This window comes from Oncorhynchus kisutch, unplaced genomic scaffold, assembly GCF_002021735.2.
Source record: "Oncorhynchus kisutch isolate 150728-3 unplaced genomic scaffold, Okis_V2 scaffold686, whole genome shotgun sequence".
NCBI lineage: Eukaryota > Metazoa > Chordata > Actinopteri > Salmoniformes > Salmonidae > Oncorhynchus > Oncorhynchus kisutch.
Genome location: NW_022262631.1, coordinates 642,802 through 654,309, shown reverse-complemented (window position 1 = coordinate 654,309; position 11,508 = coordinate 642,802). Strand labels below are relative to the sequence as shown.

Sequence of the window (11,508 nt, the reverse complement as noted above, 5' to 3'; positions counted from 1 at the left end):
CAGAGGTAAAATCCTGCTCCCCCCCCACCCAGAGGTAAGCCCCCACCCAGAGGTAAACCTGCTCCCACCCCCACCCAGAGGTAAGCCCCCCCCCCACCCAGAGGTAAGCCCTGCTCCCACCCCCCCACCCAGAGGTAAGCCCCCCCCCACCCAGAGGTAAGCCCTGCTCCCACCCCCCCACCAGAGGTAAGCCCCCCCCCACCAGAGGTAAGCCCCCCCCCACCCAGAGGTAAGCCCTGCTCCCACCCCCCACCCAGAGGTAAGCCCCCCCCACCCAGAGGTCAGCCTAACAACATGACCTACAACTTTGTAATAACTATAGAATCCCATTGATAATGTGACTTTTCTGCTGCGTCTGTTTCCTCCATGCAGCAGACAGAGGAAGGGGTCGTGGCCGGGGTCGGGGTCGGTCCAGTAGGTTTGGGGGTGAGGATGAGGAGGAGGGAGCAGGAGGAAGACCGTCAGGACCCAGCACTCTGTTTGACTTCCTGGAATCCAAGATGGGGAGCTTCTCCCTACAAGGTACAGTTAGGAGTCCTGTCCTTTACCAATAGTCTTCTCCCTACAAGGTTCAGTCCTGTCCTCTACCAATAGTCTTCTCCCTACAAGGTTCAGTCCTGTCCTTTACCAATAGTCTTCTCCCTACAAGGTACAGTCTGTCCTCTACCAATAGTCTTCACCCTACAAGGTACAGTCCTGTCCTTTACAATAGTCTTCTCCCTACAAGGTACAGTTAGGAGTCCTGTCCTCTACCAATAGTCTTCTCCCTACAAGGTACAGTCCTGTCCTCTACCAATAGTCTTCTCCCTACAAGGTACAGTCCTGTCCTTTACCAATAGTCTTCTCCCTACAAGGTACCGTTAGGAGTCCTGTCCTCTACCAATAGTCTTCTCCCTACAAGGTACAGTTAGGAGTCCTGTCCTCTACCAATAGTCTTCTCCCTACAAGGTTCAGTCCTGTCCTCTACCAATAGTCTTCTCCCTACAAGGTACAGTCCTGTCCTCTACCAATAGTCTTCTCCCTACAAGGTACAGTTAGGAGTCCTGTCCTTTACCAATAGTCTTCTCCCTACAAGGTACAGTCCTGTCCTCTACCAATAGTCTTCTCCCTACAAGGTACAGTCCTGTCCTTTACCAATAGTCTTCTCCCTACAAAGTACAGTCCTGTCCTCTACCAATAGTCTTCTCCCTACAAGGTACAGTCCTGTCCTCTACCAATAGTCTTCTCCCTACAAGGTACAGTCCTTCCTCTACCAATAGTCTTCTCCCTACAAGGTACAGTCCTGTCCTTTACCAATAGTCTTCTCCCTACAAGGTACAGTCCTTCCTCTACCAATAGTCTTCTCCCTACAAGGTACAGTCCTGTCCTTTACCAATAGTCTTCTCCCTACAAGGTACAGTCCTTCCTCTACCAATAGTCTTCTCCCTACAGGGTACAGTCCTGTCCTTTACCAATAGTCTTCTCCCTACAAGGTACAGTTAGGAGTCCTGTCCTTTACCAATAGTCTTCTCCCTACAGGGTACAGTCCTGTCCTCTACCAATAGTCTTCTCCCTACAAGGTACAGTCCTTCCTCTACCAATAGTCTTCATCAGTTTTTTTGCTACAGTTGAGACAGTAAAGAAGTGTCTCTACTTTACTTTGCTCCTGAGTTCATGCACCTTGATGGGAGAGCGAGGCAGCAGCAGAGATCGTTCCTTCGTCTACCTTTTATCCTGCTGTGGTGACTGCTTTCAACCTGACATTTTGTTTCCACAAAGCACATAGCAGTTTGTTACACCTATTTGTGACATATTTTGAAAAGGGGAATTTTTCTCTTCCAGGTAGATAATACGTTTCTTTTGTTCCTGTTCTTCTTTCTGATTCACACTCTTTCTTTTTTTTCCAGCATCAAGATGAACTGTCATTCAAAGTCTTCAAGGATTGTACATTTAAAAAAAATAAGAAATAGACCTTTGTAAGAAACGGTGTTATAGTCTCTGGTGTTATAGTCTCTGGTGTTATAGTCTCTGGTGTTATAGTCTCTGGTGTTGTAGTCTCTGGTGTTGTAGTCTCTGGTGTTATAGTCTCTGGTGTTATAGTCTCTGGTGTTGTAGTCTCTGGTGTTATAGTCTCTGGTGTTATAGTCTCTGGTGTTATAGTCTCTGGTGTTATAGTCTCTGGTGTTATAGTCTCTGGTGTTATAGTCTCTGGTGTGTAGTCTCTGTGTTATAGTCTCTGGTGTTATAGTCTCTGGTGTTATAGTCTCTGGTGTTCTATAGTCTCTGGTGTTATAGTCTCTGGTGTTATAGTCTCTGGTGTTATAGTCTCTGGTGTTATATCTCTGGTTGTTATAGTCTCTGGTGTTATAGTCTCTGGTTTATAGTTCTCTGGTGTTATAGTCTCTGGTGTTATAGTCTCTGGTGTTATAGTCCTCTGGTGTTATAGTCTCTGGTGTTATAGTCTCTGGTGTATAGTCTCCTGGTGTTTAGTCTCTGGTGTTATAGTCTCTGGCTGGTCTATAGTCTCTGGTGTTATAGTCTCTGGATGTTATAGTCTCTGGTCGTTATAGTCTCTGGTGTTATAGTCTCTGGTGTTGTCGCTGGTGAGTCTCTGGTGTTGTAGTCTCTGGTGTTGTAGTCTCTGGTGTTATAGTTTCTGGTGTTATAGTCTCTGGTGTTGTAGTCTCTGGTGTTATAGTCTCTGGTGCTGTAGTCCTGTCTCTGGTGTTATAGTCTCTGGTGTTATAGTGTTATGGTGTATTTCTGTGTTGGAGTGGCCTCCATGAACATGTACCGTTCCCTCTGGAGACCAGGGTTCATAGTCTCTAGTCCTGTAGTCCTGTCTCTGGTGTTATAGTCTCTGGTGTTATAGTGTATGGTGTATTTCTGTGTTGGAGTGGGCTCCATGAACATGTACCGTTCCCCTCTGGAGACCAGGGTTCATAGTCTCTAGTCCTGTAGTCCTGTCTCTGGTGTTATAGTCTCTGGTGTTATAGTGTATGGTGTATTTCTGTGTTGGAGTGGCTCCATGAACATGTACCGTTCCCCTCTGGAGACCTGGGTTCATAGTTTCTAGTCCTCTAGTCCTGTCTCTGGTGTTATAGTCTCTGTTGTTATAGTGTATGGTGTATATCTGTGTTGAAGTTGCTCCATGAACATGTACCGTTCCCCTCTGGAGACCAGGGTTCATAGTCTCTAGTCCTGTCTCTGGTGTTATAGTCTCTGGTGTTATAGTCTCTAGTCCTGTCTCTGGTGTTATAGTCTCTGGTGTTATAGTCTCTGGTGTTATAGTCTCTGGTGTTATCGTCTCTGGTGTTATAGTCTCTGGTGTTATAGTCTCTGGTGTTATAGTCTCTGGTGTTATAGTCTCTGGTGTTGTAGTCTCTGGTGTTGTAGTCCTGTCTCCATGAATATGTACCGTTCCCCTCTGGAGACCAGGGTTCATAGTCTCTAGTCCTCTAGTCCTGTCTCTGGTGTTATAGTCTCTGGTGTTATAGTCTCTGGTGTTATAGTCTCTGGTGTTATCGTCTCTGGTGTTATAGTCTCTGGTGTTATAGTCTCTGGTGTTATAGTCTCTGGTGTTATAGTGTATGGTGTATATCTGTGTTGGAGTGGCTCCATGAACATGTACCGTTCCCCTCTGGAGACCAGGGTTCAACCTCCAAGTCCAGCTTTCACACTTCTGTTTCCTCTTAATGTTTCACCCACTTTGTTTCTGATCCGTCTGTCATAAAACAAATCAAACAGGTTAATAACGTGTTAATGCAGAGGTCCACACTGTCTAGTCCTGTAGTCCTGTCTCTGGTGTTATAGTCTCTGGTGTTATAGTCTCTGGTGTTATAGTCTCTGGTGTTATAGTCTCTGGTGTTATAGTCTCTGGTGTTATAGTCTCTGGTGTTATCGTCTCTGGTGTTATCGTCTCTGTTATAGTCTCTGGTGTTATAGTCTCTGGTGTTATAGTCTCTGGTGTTATAGTGTATGGTGTATATCTGTGTTGGAGTGGCTCCATGAACATGTACCGTTCCCCTCTGGAGACCAGGGTTCAACCTCCAAGTCCTGTAGTCCTGTCTCTGGTGTTATAGTCTCTGGTGTTATAGTCTCTGGTGTTATCGTCTCTGGTGTTATAGTCTCTGGTGTTATAGTCTCTGGTGTTTTAGTCTCTAGTCCTGTCTCTGGTATTATAGTCTCTGGTGTTATAGTCTCTAGTCCTGTCTCTGGTGTTATAGTCTTTGGTGTTATAGTCTCTGGTCCTGTCTCTGGTGTTATAGTCTCTAGTCCTGTCTCTGGTATTATAGTCTCTGGTGTTATAGTCTTTAGTCCTGTCCCTGGTGTTATAGTCTCTAGTCCTGTAGTCTTGTCTCTGGTGTTATAGTCTCTGGTGTTATAGTCTCTAGTCCTGTCTCTGGTGTTATAATCTCTGGTGTTATAGTCTCTAGTCCTGTAGTCCTGTCTCTGGTGTTATAGTCTCTAGTCCTGTAGTCCTGTCTCTGGTTTTATAGTCTCTGGTGTTATAGTCTCTAGTCCTGTCTCTGGTGTTATAGTCTCTAGTCCTGTAGTCCTGTCTCTGGTGTTATAGTCTCTGGTCCTGTAGTCCTGTCTCTGGTGTTATAGTCTCTAGTCCTGTAGTCCTGTCTCTGGTTTTATAGTCTCTGGTGTTATAGTCTCTAGTCCTGTCTCTGGTGTTATAGTCTCTGGTGTTATAGTCTCTAGTCCTGTAGTCCTATCTCTGGTGTTATAGTCTCTGGTTTTATAGTCTCTAGTCCTGTCTCTGGTGTTATAGTCTCTGGTCCTGTAGTCCTGTCTCTGGTGTTATAGTCTCTGGGTCATAGTCTCTAGTCCTGTCTCTGGTGTTATAGTCTCTGGTGTTATAGTCTCTAGTCCTGTCTCTGGTGTTATAGTCTTTGGTGTTATAGTCTCTGGTGTTATAGTCTCTGGTCCTGTCTCTGGTGTTATAGTCTCTAGTCCTGTAGTCCTGTCTCTGGTGTTATATTCTCTAGTCCTGTCTCTGGTATTATAGTCTCTGGTGTTATAGTCTTTAGTCCTGTCCCTGGTGTTATAGTCTCTAGTCCTGTAGTCTTGTCTCTGGTGTTATAGTCTCTGGTGTTATAGTCTCTAGTCCTGTCTCTGGTGTTATAATCTCTGGTGTTATAGTCTCTAGTCCTGTAGTCCTGTCTCTGGTGTTATAGTCTCTGGTGTTATAGTCTCTGGTCCTGTAGTCCTGTCTCTGGTGTTATAGTCTCTAGTCCTGTAGTCCTGTCTCTGGTTTTATAGTCTCTGGTGTTATAGTCTCTAGTCCTGTCTCTGGTGTTATAGTCTCTGGTGTTATAGTCTCTGGTGTTATAGTCTCTAGTCCTGTAGTCCTATCTCTGGTGTTATAGTCTCTAGTCCTGTCTCTGGTGTTATAGTCTCTGGTCCTGTAGTCCTGTCTCTGGTGTTATAGTCTCTGGTGTCATAGTCTCTAGTCCTGTCTCTGGGGTTATAGTCTCTGGTGTTATAGTCTCTAGTCCTGTCTCTGGTGTTATAGTCTTTGGTGTTATAGAATCTGGTGTTATAGTCTCTGGTCCGGTCTCTGGTGTTATAGTCTCTAGTCCTGTAGTCCTGTCTCTGGTGTTATAGTCTCTAGTCCTGTCTCTGGTATTATAGTCTCTGGTGTTATAGTCTCTAGTCCTGTAGTCCTGTCTCTGGTGTTATAGTCTCTGGTGTTATAGTCTCTGGTGTTATAGTCTCTGGTGTTATAGTCTCTGGTGCTGTAGTCCTGTCTCTGGTGTTATAGTCTCTGGTGTTATAGTCTCTGGTGTTATAGTCTCTGGTCCTGTCTCTGGTGTTATAGTCTCTGGTCCTGTCTCTGGTGTTATCGTTTCTGGTCCTGTAGTCCTGTCTCTGGTGTTATAGTCTCTGGTCCTGTCTCTGGTGTTATAGTCTCTGGTGTTATAGTCTCTGGTCCTGTCTCTGGTGTTATAGTCTCTGGTGTTATAGTCTCTGGTGTTATAGTCTCTGGTGCTGTAGTCCTGTCTCTGGTGTTATAGTCTCTGGTGTTATAGTGTCTGCTGTTATAGTCTCTGCTGTTATAGTCTCTCTGGTGTTATAGTCTCTAGTCCTGTCTCTGGTGCCATAGTCTCTGGTGCTGTAGTCTCTGGTGCCATAGTCCTGTCTCTGGTGTTATAGTCTCTGGTGTTGTCGTCTCTGGTGGCTGTAGTCTCTGGTGCCGTAGTCCTGTCTCTGGTGTTATAGTCTCTAGTCCTGTCTCTGTGCTATAGTCTCTGGTGGCTGTAGTCTCTGGTGCTGTAGTCCTGTCTCTGGTGCCGTAGTCATGTCTCTGGTGCTGTAGTCTCTGGTGCCGTAGTCCTGCCTCTGGTGCTGTAGTCTCTGGTGCCGTAGTTCTGTCTCTGGTGCTGTAGTCTCTGGTGCCGTAGTCCTGTCTCTGGTGTTATAGTCTCTGGTGCTGTAGTCCTGTCTCTGGTGCTGTAGTCTCTGGTGCTGTAGTCCTGTCTCTGGTGCCGTAGTCCTGTCTCTGGTGCCGTAGTCCTGTCTCTGGTGCCGTAGTCCTGTCTCTGGTGCCGTAGTCCTGTCTCTGGTGCCGTAGTCCTGTCTCTGGTGCCGTAGTCCTGTCTCTGGTGCTGTAGTCTCTGGTGCCATAGTCCTGTCTCTGGTGCTGTAGTCTCTGGTGCTGTAGTCTCTGGTGCCGTAGTCCTGTCTCTGGTGCTGTAGTCTCTGGTGCTGTAGTCCTGTCTCTGGTGCTGTAGTCCTGTCTCTGGTGCTGTAGTCTCTGGTGCTGTAGTCTCTGGTGCTGTAGTCCTGTCTCTGGTGCTGTAGTCTCTGGTGCTATAGTTCTGTCCCTGGTGCTGTAGTCTCTGGTGCTGTATTCCTGTCTCTGGTGCTGTAGTCTCTGGTGCCATAGTCTCTGGTGCCGTAGTCCTGTCTCTGGTGCTGTAGTCTCTGGTGCTGTAGTCTCTGGTGCCATAGTCTCTGGTGCCGTAGTCCTGTCTCTGGTGCTGTAGTCCTGTCTCTGGTGCTTTAGTCTCTGGTGCCGTCGTCCTGTCTCTGGTGTTATAGTCTCTGGTGCTGTAGTCTCTGATGCCGTAGTCCTGTCTCTGGTGCTGTAGTCTCTGGTGCCGTAGTCTCTGGTGCCGTAGTCCTGTCTGGTGCTGTAGTCTCTGGTGCTGTAGTCCTGTCTCTGGTGCTGTAGTCTCTGGTGCTGTAGTCTCTGGTGCCATAGTCTCTGGTGCCGTAGTCTCTGGTGCCATAGTCTCTGGTGCTGCAGTCCTGTCTCTGGTGCTGTAGTCCTGTTTCTGGTGCTGTAGTCTCTGGTGCCGTCGTCCTGTCTCTGGTGTTATAGTCTCTGTTGCTGTAGTCTCTGGTGCCATAGTCTCTGGTGCCGTAGTCCTGTCTCTGGTGCTGTAGTCCTGTCTCTGGTGCTGTAGTCTCTGGTGCCGTCGTCCTGTCTCTGGTGTTATAGTCTCTGGTGCTGTAGTCTCTGGTGCTGTAGTCTCTGGTGCTGTAGTCTTTGGTGCTGTAGTCTTTGGTGCTGTAGTCCTGTCTCTGGTGCTGTAGTCTCTGGTGTTATAGTCTCTGGTGCTGTAGTCTTTGGTGCCGTAGTCCTGTCTCTGGTGCTGTAGTCTCTGGTGCTGTCGTCTCTGGTGCTGTAGTCCTGTCTCTGGTGCTGTAGTCTCTGGTGTTATAGTCTGGTGTTCTAGTCTCTGGTGTTGTAGTCCTGTCTCTGGTGCTGTAGTCTTTGGTGCTGTAGTCTCTGGTGCCGTCGTCCTGTCCTCTGGTGGTTACAGTGAGGAGCCAGGCCAGATGGTCTGTGTCTCTCTACAGAGGGTATTAATCTGTATAAAACAGTGCTGTCGTTAGTTAAGTCAGTGTGTAGGCATGGCGACAAACTGACATATGGTTCACCACAGAGGGGAAATGGACACAGTCAACAGAGAGGGATGGGTTTCATTTCCTGCCTTTCATGAGGGGAAGTTACCGTTTGATGTTTGGGCTCATTTCAAGTGTTTAGATGTTTGAAAGCAGAGTTTGGGATCATTTTTACTGAACTCTGGCAATGACTTTAGTTTCTGCCTTCTTTGTTTAAAAAAAAGTATCTAATGATGTTAGTTTTTCGATTTGATTTGTTTCTCAGGTCTCCAATTAAAAGGCCGTATCTAGAACTGATTAATCATGTGACTTTAGTTTGGATGGACAATGTTCGTATCTAGAACTTATTAATCATGTCTGTGTGTGTACACGTTAGGGATGTGACTTTAGTTTGGATGGACAATGTTCGTATCTAGAACTTATTAAGCATGTCTGTGTGTGTACACGTTAGGGATGTGACTTTAGTTTTGATGGACAATGTTCGTATCTAGAACTGATTAATCATGTCTGTGTGTGTACACGTTAGGGATGTGACTTTAGTTTGGATGGACAATGTTCGTATCTAGAACTGATTAAGCATGTCTGTGTGTGTACACGTTAGGGATGTGACCAATGGACAATGTTCGTATCTAGAACTGATTAAGCATGTCTGTGTGTGTACACGTTAGGGATGTGACTTTAGTTTGGATGGACAATGTTCGTATCTAGAACTGATTAAGCATGTCTGTGTGTGTACACGTTAGGGATGTGACTTTAGTTTGGATGGACAATGTTCGTATCTAGAACTGATTAAGCATGTCTGTGTGTGTACACGTTAGGGATGTGACCAATGGACAATGTTCGTATCTAGAACTGATTAAGCATGTCTGTGTGTGTACACGTTAGGGATGTGACCAATGGACAATGTTCGTATCTAGAACTTATTAAGCATGTCTGTGTGTGTACACGTTAGGGATGTGACTTTAGTTTGGATGGACAATGTTCGTATCTAGAACTGATTAAGCATGTCTGTGTGTGTACACGTTAGGGATGTGACTTTAGTTTGGATGGACAATGTTCGTATCTAGAACTGATTAAGCATGTCTGTGTGTGTACACGTTAGGGATGTGACCAATGGACAATGTTCGTATCTAGAACTGATTAAGCATGTCTGTGTGTGTACACGTTAGGGATGTGACCAATGGACAATGTTCGTATCTAGAACTTATTAAGCATGTCTGTGTGTGTACACGTTAGGGATGTGACTTTAGTTTGGATGGACAATGTTCGTATCTAGAACTGATTAAGCATGTCTGTGTGTGTACACGTTAGGGATGTGACTTTAGTTTGGATGGACAATGTTCGTATCTAGAACTGATTAAGCATGTCTGTGTGTGTACACGTTAGGGATGTGACTTTAGTTTGGATGGACAATGTTCGTATCTAGAACTGATTAATCATGTCTGTGTGTGTACACGTTAGGGATGTGACTTTAGTTTGGATGGACAATGTTCGTATCTAGAACTGATTAAGCATGTCTGTGTGTGTACACGTTAGGGATGTGACTTTAGTTTGGATGGACAATGTTCGTATCTAGAACTGATTAAGCATGTCTGTGTGTGTACACGTTAGGGATGTGACCAATGGACAATGTTCGTATCTAGAACTTATTAAGCATGTCTGTGTGTGTACACGTTAGGGATGTGACTTTAGTTTGGATGGACAATGTTCGTATCTAGAACTGATTAAGCATGTCTGTGTGTGTACACGTTAGGGATGTGACCAATGGACAATGTTCGTATCTAGAACTGATTAAGCATGTCTGTGTGTGTACACGTTAGGGATGTGACCAATGGACAATGTTCGTATCTAGAACTTATTAAGCATGTCTGTGTGTGTACACGTTAGGGATGTGACCAATGGACAATGTTGCTTAACGTTTAATCCGCATTTTTTTTACAAATAAGTTTCTGTTAAAACTATACAAAAAAAATTCTGAAAATTCCACGTCAATTTGCAGAATAATGGTCCTATTAGTTCACTATGCAGAATAATTCATTCACGATGCAGAATAATTAATTCACGATGCAGAGTAATTAATTCACGATGCAGAGTAATTAGTTCACAATGCAGAATAATGGTCCTATTAGTTCACTATGCAGAATAATTAATTCACGATGCAGAATAATTAATTCACGATGCAGAGTAATTAATTCACGATGCAGAGTAATTAATTCACGATGCAGAGTAATTAGTTCACAATGCAGAATAATGGTCCTATTAGTTCACGATGCAGAATAATTAATTCACGATGCAGAATAATGGTCCTATTAGTTCACGATGCAGAATAATTTATTCACGATGCAGAATAATTAATTCACAATGCAGAATAATTAATTCACGATGCAGAATAATTAGTTCACAATGCAGAATAATGGTCCTATTAGTTCACGATGCAGAATAATGAATTCACGATGCAGAATAATTCATTCACGATGCAGAATCATTAATTCACAATCATCTCCCTCAGTCAGACAGTGAAGTTCTCTCTCCCTCAGTCAGACAGTGAAATCTCCCTCAGTCAGACAGGGAAATCTCCCTCAGACAGTGAAATCTCCCTCAGTCAGACAGTGAAATCTCCCTCAGTCAGACAGTGAAGTTCTCTCTCCCTCAGTCAGACAGTGAATTCTCCCGCAGTCAGACAGTGAAATCTCCCTCAGTCAGACAGTGTAGTTCTCTCTCCCTCAGTCAGACAGTGAAATCTCCCTCAGTCAGACAGTGAAATCTCTCTCAGTCAGACAGTGAAATCTCTCTCAGTCAGACAGTGAAATCTCTCTCAGTCAGACAGTGAAATCTCCCTCAGTCAGACAGGGAAATCTCCCTCAGTCAGACAGGGAAATCTCCCTCAGTCAGACAGGGAAATCTCCCTCAGTCATACAGGGAAATCTCCCTCAGTCAGACAGGGAAATCTCCCTCAGTCAGACAGGGAAATCTCCCTCAGTCAGACAGTGAAATCTCCCTCAGTCAGACAGTGAAATCTCCCTCAGTCAGACAGTGAAATCTCCCTCAGTCAGACAGTGAAATCTCCCTCAGTCAGACAGTGAAATCTCCCTCAGTCAGACAGTGAAATCTCTCTCAGTCAGACAGTGAAATCTCCCTCAGTCAGACAGTGAAATCTCCCTCAGTCAGACAGTGAAATCTCCCTCAGTCATATCCCCTTGAAAGCACCTCTGCTTCGGTATGTTTGTTAGTCTGTTCAGTGTACAACGTCAGCTTTTTAAATGCCAAAACCAAACGTTCTCTGGAGAGTCGAAGCGCCCGCTGAACGGGTATTCTACTTGTCTGTAAAGGAAGGTCGCTTCTGAAGTGGGACTAACGTCCATCACGAGGCTTCCAGAACTGTCCATCAAATTAATCTTGAGCTGCCTGTGGGATAAACAATCGTACAGCCTGCCTGCCGCCTACCGCCTGAGCACAGACCAATCTTTACATCTTGTTAAATACCATGACTTGCCAATTTTATTTAACCTTTATTCAACCAGATAGGCCAGTTGAGAACAACATAAACAAACACAAACATACAGTCAATAACACAATAGGAAAATCTATATGCAGTGTGTTCAAATGTAGTAAGGAGATTTTTAGTAGACTGAAAATACATCTTCCTCTAGGAATCGCCTCCTGAGA

The 11,508-nt window shown here is 45.0% G+C and overlaps 1 protein-coding gene across 1 annotated transcript in view; it reads left to right on the top strand.

Moving 5' to 3' along the window:
* LOC116361451 (tudor domain-containing protein 3-like) overlaps nt 1-11,508 on the top strand; it is a 47,486-nt gene that overhangs the window by 21,494 nt on the left and 14,484 nt on the right. Inside the window, exons 5-6 of the mRNA XM_031815883.1 lie at nt 4-134; nt 373-522. Coding sequence (XP_031671743.1) covers nt 4-134; nt 373-522 — 281 coding nt within the window. The remainder of the gene's footprint in view (nt 1-3; nt 135-372; nt 523-11,508) is intronic.